The 20,611-nt window shown below is 39.6% G+C and overlaps 1 protein-coding gene across 1 annotated transcript; it reads left to right on the top strand.

Annotated features, from left to right (window-relative positions):
* The first annotated feature begins 962 nt into the window (after positions 1 to 962).
* TM2D1 (TM2 domain containing 1) lies at positions 963 to 20,322 on the top strand. The gene is made up of 6 exons (XM_010173793.2): positions 963 to 1,032; positions 3,335 to 3,443; positions 7,488 to 7,579; positions 11,753 to 11,826; positions 13,046 to 13,164; positions 19,265 to 20,322. Exons 1-5 carry the CDS (start codon positions 963 to 965, stop codon positions 13,154 to 13,156), a joined length of 456 nt encoding a protein of 151 aa, XP_010172095.1. The 3' UTR covers positions 13,157 to 13,164; positions 19,265 to 20,322.
* Positions 20,323 to 20,611: the final 289 nt, after the last annotated feature.

The following is a 20,611-nucleotide window of genomic DNA, read 5'->3' as shown; positions in this document are numbered from 1 at the left end:
GGTGTGAGGTGCCTGACAGCGAGCGGGAGCCCCTCGGGGGTCACAGGAAGCCTCAGGTCAGGACCCCGAGGGGGTCTCGGCTGGAAGGAGCAGTCGGCAGGTTCATTGTGGGGGTGGTACAGCGTGTGCCTGTGTGCAGGTCTGGGCTGCCTCACGTTTTCCAAGGGAAAATCTTGGAAATGGGATGAGAACCCCCTCTCCCCCACCCCTCCACCTTCTGATTTTCTTGCAGGACGCTGGAGTGAGACGCGGTGGCTTTGCGAAGCGTTGGGGCTTCCTCGGCAGCGGGCAGGAGGAGCAGGGCGCAGGTGGTGCAGACTCAGCTGCCAGGCTCCTCACTCTCCAAAGGCGCGTCAGGCCTTCCCCAGAACACGTTTGTTGATGGTGGCTGACAGTTATTGATGTAGCTGCAGATCAAAAGTGTCAGGAAAGCAAATCTTGGAAAAGTTAACTTCATCTCCTGCTTTCCTTGGCCGGGGGAGTTCAGACCTCTGGAAATAAGCTCCTGCACATGTTTTTTTTTTTCTAGTCCAAATCCCCATGTTCATTTTTAGGTGGGTTTTTTTTAAATTTTCTACATTACTGTAGATTTAATCTTCTCAACCAAATGCCTCAATTTAGAGGTACTCTGATATTGAAATAAGAGGACTAGATTAGGCGTGCTATCTTGTTGCCTTCAAATACAGAGGCCGTGACTGATAAATACTGTGGTTCCTTTAGGTAGTGCTGACTGCAGCACTAATTAAACGTGGAGCTTATGCGATATATTGGTGTATTAAATTGGATTAGCAGATTTGCTGTATGCTAATGTGCTGTTCCTATTTTGGGGGATGGGTAGGAAGGAAAACTAACATCAAGGTGCATCCTAAATCCTCAGGGTTTGAAGGGGGTGGAATAAATGACTGTTAAACCTGTTGTAGTGTTTCATGTGAAAAATGTTTTCCTCAATTACCTGAACATATATGTGCGAGGAGCCTAAAATAGATAATAGTACACAAGAACCAGTGAATTGTACAAATCACACAGCATATGGTAAGGATTTCTAACTTGTAACATATATTGACATTTTCCAAGGAAGTGTTCAATTTATGCATTTATGTGTCTGCTAGATGAGCTTTATAAAACATGGGATTAGTAATAGCGTTACTATGAAAGCCTAAAACGCTTGTGTGGATTGGATGCTTTACTAAAAACGAATAAATACATTGTCTCTGGTTGGTACATTTGTAAGTGAGGTTTCTGGTAAATCCCTCCAATGTATGTTTATATCCTCTAGGCTCTGTCCTGCGCTACTGTGATTAAAACAAACCATTCCTGTCATACTGATTTTGCATATACTTATTAGAAGAATTGACATGTGACAGAACTGCCTTCAAAATCTTCTGTTTTTTAAAAGCTTTTGAAGGAAACATGGTGCCTTCCATCATCAGGAGTTTTTGGTGCCATGAGGCTCTGTTTTGAAAGCAGTTACATTTACTTTGATGTTCCGTTCTGATATAGGTTGGAGTACAGCAGAAAAATGCTTAAATTGATCACGTATGTTTAGTTTTTCTCATGTTCTTGGGCATTGAAATGAGTAGTTTCTGTGTTAGCTAATAGCACAATAGTTTTGTTTTATGTGCACTCATGTTTAAAATACATGGGTATGCTTGTTGTCCTTCATACTTTGTTTTCCATAAATGCTGAATAATTTTCTTCACTGTAATGCTCAGGGATAGTGAAGGTTTTCTACATACTTCAGAAACTGGATGAAAGTACTATCCAGAATGGATACTTTTTTAGGTTATTCAGTCCCTTACATCATCTTTGGCATCATATTCTTGATTATAATCATCTAGTCAGTGAGCAGAAATAATATTCTGTAGCTTGAGGTTGATCACAACTCAAATTGTTCATTGTCTAACGAACTACCATGTGATTTTATTTAATACACTATACATTCGACCAGGAGATAAGCTTCAGAGTGGGGGTGGTTGCTAAATTAATTAATGTTGTTTTCTGTGTCTGTAGAGAGTATTTTACACAACTCAGTTTTTGAGTTGCTTTCAGTTTCAGTATTATCTATAAGTAATAAAAAGTTAATCTTCTGGATCATGCTTGAAGCACTACTGTTTCTGAACATCCTTCTGACATCCATCACCCAAATAAAGAGGGGTTTAGTGCAAAGCATCCAAGTAGTCTCATTGAGTAGCAGATTTCAGATCTTACTAGCATGACATTGATAGGAAAATTGTGGCCTTTCCTATATCAATATATTTAAACTGCTGTGGGTTTCTTCTAAATAAAAGAAAGCACTGCTTTCTTTGCTTCTTTTTTACAAGAAAGTGTAGTTTTTTGTAATTGTCTTTGATTAGGCACATTGATGAGTAGCATCCATGTAGGATTCATAGCAGTTAAATCCAGACATAGCTCATATATTTTGGCTGTTAACTGGTACTGATGGCCTGAAATTTTTTGTTGTTGTTTTTTTGGGGTTTTTTTTGTTCGCTGTGCAATATGGATGGCTATTTAAAGAAAAAAATCCAAATCCAAGTGTCTTTTTAGAGCTTGTTTCTGAAATGTGAAAATGATGGACCTAGTTTCCTTGCCTGTAGATATTGTTGGAAAATCTAGAAAGAAATGTTGAGCTTGGCTTGCTGTTTTGTTGGAACCAACCAACAGGACTCACAAGTACTGAAAACTGATCGAAAGTGGTTAAAGGACTGGGATTTTTCCCTTTACAACAGCAGACTTCAGCGTTGGAGAGTGACTAATATTCTGGTAATACATTGCAGACTTTTAGCAGATGTCACTTTCTGCTGTGATTTCCACTTTGGTTCTCTTAAGAGTCAAGCCTTAGCTTAGAATAATAGAAAAATGTGGGTTGAAGGAGACCTCCTGCTGAAAGCAGCATTGGCACTGAAGTCAAACCAGGTTGCTGAGGGCTTTGTGCAGTCAGATCTCGAAAACCTCCAAGGATGGTGATGGCAGCACCTTTCTGGGCAACTTGTTCTGATATTTGACTGTTCTCATGATGAAAATGTTTTCTATGTGTCAGGTTCACATTTGCCATTGACTCATAACGGAGCCAAAATGGAAATTACAACAGAATTAGGGCAGCAATTAGGTTTGTATATTTTGCTTAATATGGATTATGCAAAAAGACAAGTTAGTCGTAAGACTGGCTTAAAAATATATATTTTTTTTAAAAGTAATATGTCTGTAGGTACTGTGCTGTGTATCAAGACTGTTGCACAGTATAACTTCATTTCTGTATTTCACTTGCATCTTGTCAGATAAACACTACAGTACCCAGTCTGTTACTGCTTAATTTAAAGGGTTTTTTTGTCCTCAGTTCAATGCCTGCCAGCACCAAATATTACTTGCAAAGATCACCTTGGCATAGAAAAAGTCTTTACGGGACATGAAGTTGGATTTTACAAGCCTATTGCATGTCGCAATGTGTAAGTACACTGGGGTTTTTTTAATAATTTGTCTTTATTTTCACATTGAAAATTTTCTAAAATAGTATGATGTGTTGATGGAAGGAAGAAGAGAATTAAGGTAGGATTGTGCAAATGTTCCCTCGTACCTAATCCTCTAATAAAACACTTATCAGAAGTATAGGGATACAACATGCATGTTTATAAGTAAATCTGTCTCAGCCATGGAGACATTTGTCTTTGTTTAGTTATGTTTGTGTCTTTGCTTTACCATAGTATTTTACCTTTGCTTTACTTAGTACTTTACCCTGGCAAAAATTTGACCCAAATGCTAAGGCTAGATGTCACATATGCTTAAAATCCGCACAGCTGCTGAGAGGAGCTGTCTGGGGACAGCTCTCCATCCCTTTCCCTGACACACCCCGCTGTAAACTGAATCAGAGAACTGATCTGGGTTTGAACTAACTTGGATCAGTTCCCCGATTTCAGTCACAGGACAGTCGCTTCGAGTGCTTGTGCCAGCACAAGGATGAGGGCAACTCAAGGACAAGAGAGTGGAGAAAGGAGGGCTTGGACTGGGCTGCTCTGTTCAGTGGCAGTACTGGCTCGTGCCAGTTTCAAGTGTGCCTGTAGCTGCAGCTTAAGTTGTAGTATGTATGAATATTGGGGGAGTTTAAGTCTCTTTCCAGTTCCTCAAAAAAAATCTCTTTTGGAGGAACTGTTCTCTTTTGAAACAACCTTTGTATTTAATCAAGTCCTCTGTGTCTTTTAAAGAGCTTGTTTTTGAAACGTGAAAATGATGGACCTGGTTTTTCTAAAGCATGTGGTGAGCAAGGGAGAGCTCTGGATACCAATAAATGTTCCAATTGGCCAATGCTAATGATCAGCGAACACCTGTCAGTACCATTTGTTTCTCCTTTTTGTGGGATTCATGCAGGAGCCTTTTGCTTTTGTCCTACTGGAATCTTTGGAAATTAAAACTCCAGTAATATTTGCTGGTTATTCCTTATCACACTAGCGGGCAAATAACTCTGATGTGATACTTACTGCTCAATAATTTGCCTAGCTTAGAAGTACAGCTCTGCCTCTTAGTTTCATAAATATTTTCTCTGTATTTAGTCTTCTCAGCAGTCAAAGCTCAGCAAATTGAAGAAAACATATTATTACATCTAATCAAATTTAAATGCTAGCAAACTAGACTTCAGTCACATTTTTGTCCAGAAACAATTGCGTTTCAGTCCCATCTGTGATGGGGACTTGAGAATAAGATAAGCTATACTAGTTTAATCAAACTGCTTCCTCTTTGGAGTAGATGGTAATTCTTGTGTTTGGAGCCCATTTTTTAAATGTAGTTTTTCTTTACATTTATTAATTAAAAACCCAAATCTATGTAGGCAGAAAAATGTCATCCTTCTTATGATATCTATTACTTGATTGTGACATTTATGATTAAATAATGAATGGTTACACTACCAAAAGACCTTGCTGTGGCTTTTGCAGTCCCGTGACTGCTAGTATGGCAGAAGGGGAAGAGGAGCCTTTTATAAGGCATTTTGAATGATACCCAAGTGTTAGAAACATTATTTTAAGCAAGAATCTCCAGCTTGATATTACAACAGTAAGCCTGCCCTTTCTACTGCTTTATGGAGATTTTCCAGCATCTTACCAGAGTTTTGATGGAAACTGTAACTGTCTTTTGGCAGAAATAACTGCACATCATTTCACCAGAAAACTGGTTTGAGAAGGCATCTTTCCATAGCAGGATTGTCCTAGCACGGGGACAGCAGGTTAATCTCCATCCCTAGCTTTTGGAAGGAGCAAATCGGCAAGTCATCCTTAGCCGAGACTCTATTTAACAACAGTCCAGATAACAGTTCTGGGATCCAGTTATTTTAGAGCAAGACCAGGAGATGTCGTGTGTTTGTATAAGTGGATGTATTCAAGTAGCTCCTAGGAAAAGTTTGTGAGTGCTAATGAGGTTGCTCCAGCAAAGAAGTACTGGGAGTCAGGTTTGCTTTGGTTTGGTTTTAATTTTCTGGTTTGGAGGTAGATTTTTTTGCCAAATTCTGGAATTCCCCAAATTGGTGTTCTATCATGTATCTTGTTTAATATGTGCAGGTTGTGATTCTGCAGACTTGAAATGTCCATTGCTCTAGGTATTGCCATTCCAGGCAGGGAGTCCATCCACTGGCAGCCTGTGGAATTCATGAAGTTCAGCGTGGACAGGTCTTTGAGCGGTGCTAAGAGACCCTGGAAGAGCACAGGATTCCTATGTGACCTACAGCAGTACCTGCAGGTTATCAACTGGTGTGGGAGTGCTGGAAGAAAAAGGTTTTAATCTGGCAGCTGGAAGAAATGTATGCAGAAAAAAATAAAAGATTGGATGAGGCTGAGAAGCAAGAAAAATTCAGAAAGAAAAAGAAATTGCATCTTTTACCCAATTGTAGAAATTCCTTCAGGTGCCTGGGATGTATTTTCCTACTTGTTGGTTTAGTTTTCAGTGCATATGTTTATCTGGAAGAGTGAGTAAGGCAAAGGAAATAGAAGAGTGGGTCCTTCCACTTCATACTGGATTTCTTCTGCCCATCAGTTTGATGCTGACTGGGTTGCAGACTGTTCTGCTTTTAAAAGCATCTCAATGCGTAGGCAAGTGGTCAGTTTATTACTGGTTTTGATCAGGAGCATCTCAAATTAAACTGTGTGTTCCCACCTTTTATGTAAGAGCTCTTTTTATGCTTTAGTGTCCTTGGAGGCTTGTTGACACTCTGTAGTTGTTAAACAATTTCCAACAGTTTACCTCAGCTTTTAAATAAAAACATTAATGTTCTTTACAGTGGAAACAAGACAGTTCTAAAGATGATAATTTACATTACATTAGGTCCAGGAACACCCAGTATGTTCTGTGTTGGTAATAAGTGCTAAGTAACAAATACTGAGGTAAGACTCATGATTTAATCTCTTAATATTGCCATTAAGTTTTAAAGTCAGTAAATCTATACAATAAGCAAAAAGGTGGATCTTTATTTGGCATTGAAATTGCTTAATGAAGGTGCTTGGACCTTTCTTAGCTACTGCCTTTGTGAAACTCTTATGTTTTATTCAACTGTCAACCAAGAATTTAATTTGGGCTCATTAAGTAATTGCTGGCACGTAGTAGTACACATATCAAAACAGTGAATTATTGAATATTTTTTAAGTTCTAATTACATTTGGGTTTGCTTTTCTTTTCAGAAGCTATCTGTTTGACAAGGCAGCAAGTTTTAGTATGGATAGCTGTATGTTTCTAGCTTGCTTATTAGTGTAAAGTTCACACAAGCAGTGTCTGAAAGTTATGGTTCCTCCAGCTGTTGACAAAAATGGTGCCAATTAGTATAAATCTCAAAAAGCCTGTTGTATCTGTATATTTTTTATGACTAACCAAGGGATGCTTAACTTGAGGGCACCTCTCTACTATCTTTGTACTGTCAACAGTTCTTTTCATTTGGGAGTTTGTGCCTTTAGAGTGTAGTAAATGGATACATGACTTACCCTTTTTGTTGAATCCTTCCTGCAGCTTCTTCACCCCATGGCCATGGTTCATTTCTCCTTCAGATCTCATTGCAATTACTGTCTCTGCTGACATCTCACCTGTCTGTCCTGTTCCTCTCGATTTGCCTGCATGTGAGACTAATGCCTACAGACAGTATCCATACACCTTTTAGCTTTCTAATGTTGTCTCAGGAGGGCTGAACTGTTAGGAAGTGCTCTGTAAAACTGGGAATCAGCAACTGAATTGTGTCTGTCTTGACAAGAAATCATGATTTAGTTTCAGAATAATCTGTATTCTACAAGAGTATACTTGAGTTGCACCAGCTGAGGTTGCTTTATAGAGGATGCCTACCCAATCTGAAAGCTTAACATTATAAATTCTGTGTCCGTTAATTGAAGATAAATAACAAGTCTGTTGCTTTTTTTTTGTTTTTTTTTAACTGAAGCAGCAGGCAAATGAGTCACTACTTTAATTCTCAAATGTATGAGGGAATATTTTTTGCAGTCATTGTCTACATTACTTGTTTCTTTTGGCAGGAATGGATACTCCTACAAAGTGGCAGTGGCTCTGTCCTTATTTCTTGGGTGGTTGGGAGCAGATAGATTTTATCTTGGCTATCCTGCATTGGGTAAGTTTATAGGGTTTTTTTGTTTGTTTGTTTTTTCTGTGAGGTAAAGCTTATTGTTAAGACTGAGTTGTATGTGTATACTTATATTTTGAGTAATGAAGGCTCACAGTTATAGTTTTGGTATTTACTACTAGAATCTTCACTTTATTCTCAAATAAGATAAAATCCTGCATTATCCTCAGCCTGCTATGCTGTTGGAGTGAGTGGTGACAAGTGGATGTAGAGTTGTCCAACAGATAAAATCCTAATAAGCAAATATGATTGTTGCTATTCATAGTTTTGCTTTACATTTGCTTTGCATTGATGTTTACCACAGCATTCTTTGTGAGGCACTGAAACAGAAATGGTTTTGACTCATGCCAGCTACTTAAATGATGCTTGATTTTACCAGGAAAATAGTGGACAAACTTTACAGTAAACCTGGTGTTTTGGGATATGGAATTTATTCTGGCAAATGTACTTTCAAGAGAGCTCATAATAACAATTCTGCAGAAACTGGGACCTTTAATAAGACCTACCTCTGGTTAGTGTTTTTAGGACTTGATTCCCAGGGTGACAGTGCCACTGGCTTTTAAATAATGGAATTACCTTAGTATGTTAGAACTACTTTTACTGGCCTTGTTTCTGAACTGGACAAATGGAGTAAATTTAAGTCTAAATAGCATGGAGCAATGAATTGGAAAAAGCTATACATGTTACTGTCACTTCAGCTAGGAATTTTGAGTTTCTGCCCATTAAATGCAAACCTTTGGTTTTTTTAGTAACTTTATCTGTCCTTCTCCATAATCATATATTTGTGTCTTTTTTTCCCCCTGAGTTTCTATAATTTGCACTTAGCTTTGTCCATCAATTTCACAAAAAGATACATTTTTGGAAGCAGTTAATAAGGTATACATTTTTCTTATGCCATTGGATTTGGAAGAATAATTTCCAGTAATTATTTTGTAATATATTGTTGTAATAGATTTACAAATCCTACATTCTTATATAGAAGTTCTTTATGGCTCACGCTTGTTAACCCTACTGGAATATACTGTAGCCAGTAACCAAAGTTAAAAGACTTAAAATTACACTCTTCCAAAGCCAAGTTTTCAAGCTTTTGAAAGGTAAAGAAGACAAAAGCAAATAGGTAAGAGTAGAAAAGAAAAAAAGAATTAAAAATCAGTACATTGGATTCCTTGACAGTGGTGGATTGAGGATTTTTTAGGTCATCCATACCTTGGCAAAAAATGGTTAAGAGAGGTTAATAGCATTGAAATGTTTTGTGGAAGTGTAATGAAGACTGTAAATGCTCTTTGGTTTATTTCTTTTTTCCTTCTTTTTTGCTTAAAGAGCACACAAATACAACCTCTTCCTCTCCCACACACTGTGAACTAAACCATAAGTTATTACTCTGTAAGAGCACTATTTTTTCCCTCCGTGCTTTAGAGCAGTTTATTTTCTCAGTGTGATCTGCTTGTGGGGAGGGAAGTGAGGAGGAAGAAAAAAAAAATCAACTTTACCCTGCACTCCAGAAACATATACCAGGTTCAGAAACAATTCTTCCACATCCAGTAACATAATGGAGCAACCAGTTCCTCAAGTAAACTGGAGCTGCTGCTGGAACTAGCAATGGTAAGAGAACTGCTGGGTTCCTAAAATGCCAACTGCAGGTGAGGTTCAGGAACAGAGCAAATAGAGAAGATGGTGTAAGGAGCATCACAACTAAGTATCTTAAATAACCACTGCAGGTAATAACAAAATAAACTGTTCACCAGAGTTTGACATTATTTAATTGTCTTAACCATGATCTCATTTAGGTTCCTGCTCCGGCAGGGGGATTGGACTGGATGATCTTTCGAGGTCCCTTCCAATCCCTCAGATTCTGTGATTCTGTGATTCCTAAAGCTCGCATTTCTTTAGCTGGCTGTTTCCTTTATGTTTTGTTACGCCACTGCCAGTACCAGTTCCCAGGCTAACTGTGCCTGGCTGCTGCCATCCTCCTGTGTTGGCCACTGGGAACAAGCTGTTGTCAACCATGATGTGTTTGGGTTTTTGCATGTTTAAGTGGCACCACTTTCGTTGTAATACTCACGTAGGCTTTTCTTGAAAGACCATTCTGCTCCCACTCTTTCATCTTCTTGGTCGTTAGGTCTTTTTCCCTGTTCTCTCTGACTACTGGGTTGTTCCATGGAGAGATGATAAGCTGTCTCCTTGGAGTTGATAAATCAGGCTAGTTTCATCTTGTCAGCTACGGGAGCCAGTGGAATGCTCTTCCTGCAGCGTGCATGCAGTTACTCCCCCGCTCCCCTCCCTCATGAAGAGGGCATGGGGGAGAGGAGGTGGTATGTGGGACAGCTTGCTGCTTCTGAGAGAGGGGGAGCACAAAGGAGGGAACGGAGGTCAGGAGACCTTCAGGTGTTTGGCTGAGACCAGTGCTTGCTCTTTGGAAAAAGGGCTGTGTGGTTTTACTGGCAGGTATTGTGGCTGTTTGGAAGAGGTGCTCTGGGATGCTCTGGTGTTACCAACATCCTTCTCTCTTGCCTCTCAAGTGTGCTGGCCCTTGCAAGCATGTAAGGATTTGCTTTTTAGCAGGGAACTGTGTTTTCAGGACTTGCGAATCTTGGTGGAGGAGAAGCTTGAAATGAGCCAGCAGTGTGTGATTGCAGCTCCAAAGGCCAACTGTATCTTGGGCTTCATCAAAAGAGGGGAGGGCAACAGGGTGAGGGAGGGGATTGTCCCCCTCTACTCTGCCCTTGTGAGGCCCCATCTGGAGTATTGCGTCCAGGCCTGGAGCCAAGAAAGATGTTGGAGCTGTTGGAGCAGGTCCAGAGGAGAGGCAGGAAGATGATCAGAGGGCTGGAGCACCTCTCTGCTGAAGAAAGGTTGAGGGTTGTTTTAGCTGGGAGAAGAGAAGGCTCTGGGGAGACCTCATTGCAGCCTTCCAGTACTTGAAGGGAGCTTCTAAACAGGTGGGAGAACAACTTCTGACATGGGCAGATAGTGATAGGACAAGGGGAAATGGCTTTAAACTGAGAGAGGGGAGATTTAGGTTGGATATTAGGAGGAAATTTTTCACCCAGAGGGGGGTGCGACACTGGCAGAGGTTGCCCAGAGAAGCTGTGGATGCTCCATCCCTCGAGGCATTCAAGGCCAGGTTGGATGGGGCTCTGGGCAGCCTGATCTAGTGGTTGGCAACCCTGTCCACAGCAGGGGGGTTGGAACTGGATGATCTTTAAGGTCCATTCCAACCCATACCAGTCTATGATTCTATGATTCCATGTCCAGCGTAGCCTATAACTGATTTAGATGCAAGAGATAATATGCATTCATCTTCCTACTGTCTGTGCCTGGGTAAAGAGACAAATGTCTTCACAATGAGAATCTCCTTCTCAAAATAACCTAGCTGTTTGTCTAGCTCAGCTGAAGTGTTACGATATATATAGTACTCATTGTGTTATATTCATTGTACAAGAAACTACTGATATTAAACAAAAAAATAAAAATTTTAAGACATCCTCCTTCTTCTGAAAACATTTTCTAAATGAAGTCTGCCTTACATGGCAACTTCTGATGAAACATTTATCTGTTAGTTGATATTCCCATATATTTTCTATTAATCTTTCATTTATTCCTACAAAAAACAACATTTCTGAATACCAGTTAAAAAGAAATGTTTATATATATGTGTATTGAAAATAAATTCCTATTTCAGCAAAAATATAAAAACTATACAAAGGATGGTTCCCTGAAGTAGCACGTTCTGAAAATCAAATCAGTATGTGCTTTAACTCATGAGATGGTAGAAAATCTCTTTGTATTCATAAGTAAATTTTGTAGCTCTTGTTGGGATTTTTTCTGTCTGTGCCTCAATCAAAGAAAGGAAAATTTCCATTAACTTGGTTATTGACTTTTACCATTCCTTGTTTAAGAATATTTACCTGTTTAAAGAAAATAAGTTGTTAATATTTAAAACTTTTGAAGCATATTCAGGATGTAGAAATATGAATGTGTGGTTTACTTTTTTCCCTAATAATTAAAGATCTTTAGGTTTGTTTCTAGATGTGTGTGTGTATATCTATATCTATATCTAGCGAGATGGGGGGAGAGTTAGGATGTGATTGCCACCAGAAACCTGTGAACTTCATAGTGACTGGCTTAAAGCTACAACTAAATTTTATTTTCCTTTTTTAGGTTTGTTAAAATTCTGCACTGTAGGATTTTGTGGAATTGGTAGCCTGATTGATTTCATACTTATTTCAATGCAGGTAAGTCAGGGCTTTCGAAACAAGTTACAAATCTGCTGTGATTTGATTGCTAATTCTTTGTTAGCATTTTAGCCTTAAGTGTCTTTGTGTTTTGAAAAATCAAGGCATTTATTTTAGCTCTGTTTGTAGATTGAAGTTGTAGAATATGGATAGAAAATATCAATATATTTGTTGTTTGAATTAAAAATTAGATTAGCAGTCTGTAAATACTCTTAATGAATAGCTTGGAAGCTATAGCACATAAATTCACTTTGTCAGATCCTGTGAGTTCTTTATGTGACATGGAGTTTTGGACTTTGCATGAGATGTCCTGGTGTTCCCAGACTCCTGAAGTTCTGCATTTGCATGTGCCCATCATCTGGGGTGTCCATGCAGTGTGCAGGAGAGAAAACATTGCTGCTTCTTTTTCTGCCTCTCCTCCAAATCCAAGTCCCATGTCACCTGAGAGCTGTGACTGTAGGAGTCACGATGGTTAAATCCCCAGCTGGGGTGACATCTTGTGACATTATGAAATTGCCAAATTGTCTTGTTCTACAGTGCATACATTTAGCATGAATTACAGATTGCCTGTGATGAATGTAAAATGCATTGCAGATACAGAAATTGTTTATATGGGTTTATAGAAAAATATTTTTAAAGTATATGCCTTTGTATATACGTCTTTTAAAGTATGTGCATTCTCCAATTCCTTTCTATGCTATCGCAGCGATCTTGCCTCAGATCGCTTACAGACACAGCTGAGAGTACCTTTCATCTCTCCTTACTCATCTCCCTGGTGACCCTACATCAATTCAGCATTTCCAGAACAAAAAAAGCCATGATCTTCTCTGCTTCTCTCCATTCCTTACCTGTGCAGTATTTCAAAGATACTTGTCATCAACCTAATTCTCTCCTGCTTACCTTCCTTTGTTCAAGAAAAGTGGTTTGGAGCCCACTCATTTGTTAGCCTGATTTTGAGACTCAAATCCTCATCGGCTTAACCTAGTACCAGTGCCTGGCTGTGTAATTTGGTTGATTAGAAGCCCTAGGGAAACGTTCCTTCAGAGACAGTGCTCGCTAAAATAGTTAAACTACAGCATAACTTCAAAATAAATCTAGTTTCTGTTTGACTAATTAAGCATGACTAATTTTATGATGGGAAAATTAGCAGTAATTGAGACATTAGCACAAAGTCTATATTTCGCTTCGTATTGAAGTCTTGGTTCTTTTTCTCTCGTAGATCGTTGGACCTTCCGATGGCTCCAGTTACATTATAGATTACTACGGAGCGAGGCTCACGCGGCTCACGATTACCAACGCAACCTTCAGGAAAATGCAGACCTATCCGTAACCCTGGCAGCGAGTGTCAACGAATGCCCAGGTGCATTTTATTTTTACAGGTGGATCCAGTCGTCCACTGAAATTGCTGAGGTCTTATTAATTACACTGCATCAGAGCTGAATGTTAAACATACATTGAACAAAGACGATAAAATTCATCGAGTGAGTGATTTACCTCGGAGGCACCAGGTTTCCTTGCGAGTGCTCTGTTGCTGTGAGCACATAGTCTGTGGCTCAGTTGTGCCATTTGTGAAACGTGCAGACTTTTGCAATTTGCACTGATGTTGTTTTGTGTCTGTAAGTATAATTTAGAGGGTTACAGAGAGGTAGAGAAAGAGTTGTTCAGAGTATCTATGCTGATCTTTAGTCCACTGAAATTGGTAAGAGTTTCAGCATGGCGTGGGATGGGGTTACACTCGGGGTCTGTTTTCATAACTGTGTATGGCAGTTTGTAAATGAACTTAAATATCCTAAATCACAGAAACTGCCTTTCTTTCTAGTTAGTTAAAATCCAGATGGCCCTAAGTCTTGTGCTGGTATATCCTGTGAAATTCTATTAATTTAAATAATTATTTCTCTAAAGACAAATTTTAGCTACGTTGCAAAATTTGGTCAGTGCTGATCAACAGTAGAAATATAGATGCACAAAAAATAGAACTGTAGATGACACATCACAAAAAAGGAGGGTGGATGTTGGGGTGCCATGAGGTTAGAATGGGAAATAGTCATTCTGCTTGTTTTGATTTTTTTTTTTTTTCCCCTCCCTTACAACCATCCATAGTGGAAATACATACCTTCTTTTTCTGAAAATAAATTGGTGCGTGTGTTACAGCTACAGAATGTAAAAAAATTGAATTATTTATACTAATAAAGCCCTTAAAAAGTTCTTATTTTAAATCAGTTTGTGTTTCAGTGAATTAGATTCTATGTCCTTCAGAGCTTTTTGACCAAAATCTTTAGGACAACCAAGATTTACTTAGATGTTCCTTTAAAGGAAAGTACACACAGAGACAGAAAACATGTCAACAGAATCTTCATGTTATTTGACCAATTTTAAACATTCCCTTCACTTTCTAATGAAAACCAGCAGTAACTGAGTGAGAAATCCATGTGATATAAATCTTACTGGAGATTTTCTTTGAAAATTTGGACCATTCTTTTGTTTTTCAGATGAAACTTTAAAAATGTTATTAATATCTCCACAAATGTTATTTCTAAGAGAAATACAAAAAATGAGATTCCTAAATTGATTTTTTGAAAGTGCAGTTTGTGGTTTTTAGTCTCTTTTAAACCTACATTAAGACTGGTGCACAGAAAGCTTTGTAAAGAAATCCCAGGGGTTTTTTTTCCAAATCAGAGTAACCTGACATATCACGTAATGAGAATAAACCACAAAGAATACTTTGTGCTTAACGTTAATTCTTTCCTTCACACAAGAAAGACATAGTTTTGGGATACTTGCTAACAAGCGTTTTACTTGTGGCTTTAAAGAGACAAGAACACTCTGTTAACTTCGTTTCCTTGCCTGATATTTGTTGCATCTCCCTTTTGTCTCTCTTTTCACTGAATGCTCTTTGTGCATGTCAGTTTTGTTTCCCGAAATACTTTTCAAAACCAGACAGGAAGTGGATGGAATGCTTGAATAAATGCTTGAATCAAATAAAATCTCATGGCTAAGATCATCCTGTGACTTGTCTGCTTTTTTGGTTTTTAACCCTGAAGCTGATAATATAGTTGTGAAAATGGGAAAATACCATGGATGTTATAATAAAAAAAATAGCCTTGGGTAACTTATCATACAAGATTTCATTCTGAAATGTATCTCTGTGTGCACGTAGCAGAGGGCTTGACTTAATGATTTCAGCAGCCACCTTGCACGTTATTATCTGTAAAGGAATACGGGAGCTATTTTGTGAGAATCAAATGAAAATATGATTAGTTATAAGGTCCATCAGATTGTTAATCCCTGAAACCACGTAGCCAGCAGAGAGGAAGATTTGTTATTCCCAATTCCAGTGTTTCTGTAGAAGCAGAGGATGTGTGTCAACCAATCCCAGAATGAAAACTGCTATGGGATGGGATTCTTTCATCCCGATGCTCTCTGGTTTGTGATACCATGGCTTTGTCATAGCAGTCAGAATGAAGCCACCGGTGACCAGACAGCAATATTTTGAGCCTTAGCAATATATTTTATTTCTCTTACCTTTAGATGATATTCCACTTGATCCTCTATCTTGTCCTAACAACTTTCCACTTCTTTGGCAACCCTCTCCTTTGTAGAGCCTTTCAGAAATGAGTACGGCACAGATGGCGTAACCGTTGGAACTTGTATTGGGTACTGTTGGAATTACCTTCTCCATCTGAACACACGTATCTGGGTTCCTATGTGCTTTTTAGTTGCCTAGCTAAAGTTTAGAGAGGGTTAACTGAGTGAGCAGATAGTACTGCAGGGCCAGAAGAGTTAGTAAGGTCTTTGTTTTCATCTTGTAAGTGTCAGATATGGCATGCTTACCATAAGGGCTGTGAAAAGTGTGATGCAAGATGTAAAGCTGTCCCACTGTGTTAATAATAAATTGGCTACAGCAGTATTTATCAAAATGTCTGTCCTGTGATGATTTGCTGTGTTGCTGCCTGCTTTAGCTTTCTCCTGTCAATCAAGTTGTCCATCCTAGTCTTTCTGTAGTTCTGATTGCTCTGACTGCACTGGAATAATCTTCTCTCTGGATTGTTTTCCCCAAAACAGTTGCAAAGCAATAAAAATAATTAGACAATGTACTATGTCATCCTCCTGCCTCGTTCTCAGATAAAATTATATCTGCTGGCCTTGCAGATATTCAGGAATCCTTTCAACATTCCAACAAGACAGAGAAGTATTATTCTGTATCTGTAAAAATAAAGAACATAAAAAGTAAAGGCCAGAGTTTAAAAAAAAAAAGAATTTGAAGTGCCTTTAAAAACCTGTATAAAGCTGTTCACTGAAGATGCTGCAGATCCATGCCAGGAGTTAAATCCAGATCTTCCTTAAGTACCAGTGCAGTTCAGTCATTGCACAAATGACTCCATAAACCTGTCTTTTTTTAAAAAAGAAAAAAAAAAAAAAGTTCATTTTAGGATTTTCTGCGATGTGCTTAACCATGATCTGATAGAGCAGTAGCTGGTAGAAACATTCAGCTTTGGGCACTTTGCATTCACTCACACAGTGCAAAAGTGGTTGTACTTAGGTGTGCTTACTATGGTAGTGAATTACTCCGGGTTGTATTTGTTCAGTTGGGTTAAACTGTGCATCTTTCACTTGTCTTTAGAGCTCGTTTTCCCAAAGAGCAGATTTAGAGATATTTTAGAACAAACTCTCTGACTAGTTATTCCTCCTGCGATTTAGATCACAACTGTGCTACGACAACTTTCTGTGACAGTATTTTGTTATCCTGACTGTTTTCCTCTCCACCACCACCCACCACTTACTACATGAAGATATCACTTCAGCTTTCAGGACCTGATAACACCTTAAACGTTAGGTTTTATTACGTTTCCAAAGATGTATTACTGTATGTCTGCCAGTAAAACTTCTCAGCTCCACAGGAAGGTCTTTGTGTTTGAAATGCTCCGTTAGAATTTTTTTGGAGAACATCTGTTGTCACCCCATCAAGAATTGTTTCCTTTGTTCCTCAAGAGTATATTCAGTTCTGTTTGCTTACACAGCCATGTCTATTTGGTCTTCTCGCATCTCTTCACAGTGTTTTGGGGTTTTTTTTTTCTTATTTTTAGATTCATTAGGTGTTTAGTCCATTTCTGCACCGAGGGCTATTCCTGTTGCTTGCTCTGCAGTTTGCAAACCCGTTTCCCTCAGAAAAGGATGTTGAATACAGTAAGTTGGGTGCTTAAGCACCCAGTTGGGGAAATGCCAAAGACAAGATTTTGCAAGCAACCATACATTTCCATTGCCTCTAATGGTGTGATTGCCTGTTTTTTCACTAAGACATCATACGGCCTTTTAAACTCGGTGTAGTCTCATCCTGAACTGCTTTGCCATTTTCATCATTATAAATGGGCACTATGTGGCTTCTTTAAAAAAAAAAATACATCGTTTTAATTCATTTAAATCATACTTTTTAAGCAGCTACTGTGTGCTGGGTTCAACCTGGATCAGAGTCTGCTGAGAGGTGAAATACAAGAGATTATTCTCTTTGCGTCTTCTGCCTGGATCTGAGGAGAAAAAAAATAAAATAGCTTAACTAGGCATATGCTTAAGTGTTCTGCTAGACTGAAATTTTATGAAGACTCTTCCCACTTTCTTCCTCTCAATGCAGTTCTGTTCCCAGAGAACCTTTCGAATCTCTGTGAATTATAAGAAAACTGCGTTCTATATGGCAACCTGAGCACTGGCAGTGTCAATGGCTGATAATATTTGATACAGCTCTGTGACATCCTATGTGTCACAGCTGCTTTTTTCACCTCAAAGCTGCTTTTCGTGTACTTTTGTCCATATGTCAGCTCTGTTCATGTATCAGCTACCTTTGGATATCCTGCCACAAATTCTCAAGTATCTCTTGGAGGAGTTGGACTCTTCAGAGCTGAATCAAGTACGTAGAAATGTCACAGCATCAGATCAGGGAATCTTTTCTATGTACGAATCCAAGACATGTTAGGGAGCAGTAGATGTCAATAGGAGGAGGTTGTAGGCTTCGGTTTCTACAGAAAGTATGTCTGAAACTTCAAACCGGGTTGTCTCTTTGCCTTCTGCTTCCTGAAGGTGGAGCCAAACCCCCTATCAGATCTCCTCATCTTCTGAAGTTGTTCTTTATCATACAGCATAGACCTAGCGCTCCGGTATTTTTCCTTGCACAACAGAGAAAACTGGGAAGTGGACATGTGAGGATTCTGTCTGGCCAAGATGCATTTTGCACTGTGCTCACTCTCTCGACCTAAGACTGTAGCAAAGGAAAAGAAAGGAAATATAAGAATAAAAAGAACAGTCTCGGTGCTGCTTGCGCTGTGTGTGATGAAGATCTAGTTCCATAAACTCCCAAGAAAATAAAGTGTTTTAAAAATACGGCTCATCTCAAATGCAAACTCCTCGCTTTTCCACAGATTTTTCTGATTCTTACTCTTTGTGCTTCATTATAATCTCAAACATACTCGTGCTTGGATAATTCTCCATTCTATATTTGAATGGCTGCTTTCAAGACTGCAGTGCTCTCCCCGAGAAGCACAGTTCTCAGGCTCTGCAGATGCGTATGACACAGCAGAATTTTAGGCAGTATAAAAATTATAAAGATCACTTTCCATTACTGTAATTACTATATAAATCCTATCTTTAAGAGGCTTAGAAGAGGCCTGTTTAACCTTGGTTTGAGCTGAGACTTGGTCCAAGTCTGATAAGTTGTAACATGAAAGTATTTTTCTTTTTCTGTTTCTTTTTTTTGTCTGTTTGTTTGTTTTTCTTCCCTCTGCAGCACTGGAACTTAGTGGGGTGTGGGGCAGGGAGGGAGAAGAGATCCAGTGCATCCTCTGCACTCTGTCTGTAACGAGGTGGTGACAATATACCTGTCCCCAACCACCAGCAAAAGGCACATTTTGTTACCTCTGAAAAATCACCGTTTCTCCCCTTGGAACCTGTGGCTGCTTCCCGTACCCAACTGTGCTCCAGAACAGGTGTGTGAGACAGCTCAGAGGCAGAGGATCCATGGAGGGCAACCAGCACCGCTGGGGTAAACCACCCAGTGCCACACTCTTTGGTGGTCTGTAGCAGGAATTCCCATCTTTTCTGTCCTCTGCACCACCTTGGTGAAAGCAGAGGTGTTGGCTGCCCTGGTGCTTCCCTTTCAGGTAGCTGAGATGCCTGGAGCTGCCTCCAGCTGCCTTTTAGGTCAAAGCATTCAAAGCTGAGCAAGAAGTTGGCAGCACCATATGCAGAGGTTGGGGATCTCCTGCTCCATCGCTTGAGCATGCCAGGCTGTAGGCCAGAGAGCAGCTTTGATATGGATGACCCTTACTTGCTCAAAGAAAGGCTGGCACAGCATTTTCCACGTCGTGTGGACCTGTTCTGTGGTGGGTGCTTTGCCCCCTGGTCAGTAGAGCCGTAGGAATGAATTTATTAATGTATTCTGTTTCCTTTACAGAGCTGTCTTCAAAGTTCCTTGGATTTACCATGGGGAAAACACAGCAAGAACATGTAAGAGGAGATCAGTGACTGAGTGTTCACCTTGAGCCTGACGAGACTGCCCACCACGTGGATTGTGTTGGCAGAGGCAGAAGCCTGGGGAATGCAGAGGTGGGGGGTAATTTTTAGGGCTTTCATTCCATGCTCCCATTGATTCTAACCCTATTAAGAGGATGATGCGTGTGACTTTTAAGTTATTTGGTTAACTAAGTGTAAGCAATGGATGTGTCATGCTAACAAACATAATTGCTGGTGTGTCTAATACAGTATGAAAGTACAGTATAGTGAATTTAAAAGGTTGTAGTAATCTAAGAATGTTAAAAGGGAAATGTGTGTAGGATATGGGGGTTGGGGAGAAAAACGACTTACTTGACATTCACTGTCTTCCTCCCAGCTCCTTTGCTAAAGTAGGAACAGAATCGGAACAAAAAAATGTTTGTTTTACAGCTGTACCAAGTTATGGCGTGGACTCGTGCTCCCCCCCTCCTCTCCCACTTGCATCGAGTACATCCTGTACTTTTGGCAACATGTTGACTGGATATTTAAAAGCTGTGAACTGTTCTGAAAGTTTCACATACTGGGTTATGGGCCATGTGTGTTTGATCAAAATTCAATTACTGCACTGTACCATGCTTGGAAACCTATCATCCCAAGTTATGAAGTATGACGAAATAGGCTAATCTAATTGGTTCAGTATGGGAGCAGTATCAACCAAGCTTGTTATGATAAATAGCTTCCTGTGTTAAAGGTTCTCCAGAGCTTAAGTATCTTGGCTCACCTCCCTCTACAAAATAAGAATAGTGTTCCCTGGGAACAGTTACATCACCGTCCCTCTCCTACATTCACAATTAAAGGTTTGTGGATTTTTTTTTTTCATCTTACTATTCCTTGAATAGATAAACTGTGACCATCTACCCCATTCCCCACTTCCATCTCCTCCTCCTTTCCTCAGGTTAGGTCGTGTCCTGCTTACTGTCAGTCTGTCCATTCTGTTTCAGGGCTAGGTAAGCCAAGCTTGACCAGGATCATAGAATCATAGACTGGTTTGGGTTGGAAGGGACCTTAAAGCTCACCCAGTTCCAACCCCTCTGCTGTGGACAGGGTCACCAACCACTAGATCAGGCTGCCCAGAGCCCCATCCAACCTGGCCTTGAATGCCTTCAGGGATGGAGCATCCACAGCTTCTCTGGGCAACCTGTTCCAGTACCTCACCACCCTCTGGGTGAAAAATTTCCTCCTAATATCCAACTGAAATCTCCCCTCTCTCAGTTTAAAGCCATTTCCCCTTGTCCTATCACTATCTGCC

The sequence above is a fragment of the Antrostomus carolinensis genome, unplaced genomic scaffold (genome assembly GCF_000700745.2).
Source record: "Antrostomus carolinensis isolate BGI_N321 unplaced genomic scaffold, ASM70074v2 scaffold33068, whole genome shotgun sequence".
NCBI classification, from domain to species: domain Eukaryota; kingdom Metazoa; phylum Chordata; class Aves; order Caprimulgiformes; family Caprimulgidae; genus Antrostomus; species Antrostomus carolinensis.
Note: the sequence above shows the minus strand (reverse complement) of the source record. Positions and strands in the feature narration are given on the sequence as shown.

What these genes read in the sequence shown, in the direction of transcription:
- TM2D1 (XM_010173793.2), top strand. Translation starts at nt 963, where the DNA reads ATGTGCGAGGAGCCTAAAATAGATAATAGTACACAAGAACCAGTGAAT. An exon ending in TCTTGGCTATCCTGCATTGG is followed by an intron (nt 7,580 to 11,752) that starts GTAAGTTTATAG and finishes TTCCTTTTTTAG; the next exon opens with GTTTGTTAAAATTCTGCACT. An exon ending in TCATACTTATTTCAATGCAG is followed by an intron (nt 11,827 to 13,045) that starts GTAAGTCAGGGC and finishes TTTCTCTCGTAG; the next exon opens with ATCGTTGGACCTTCCGATGG.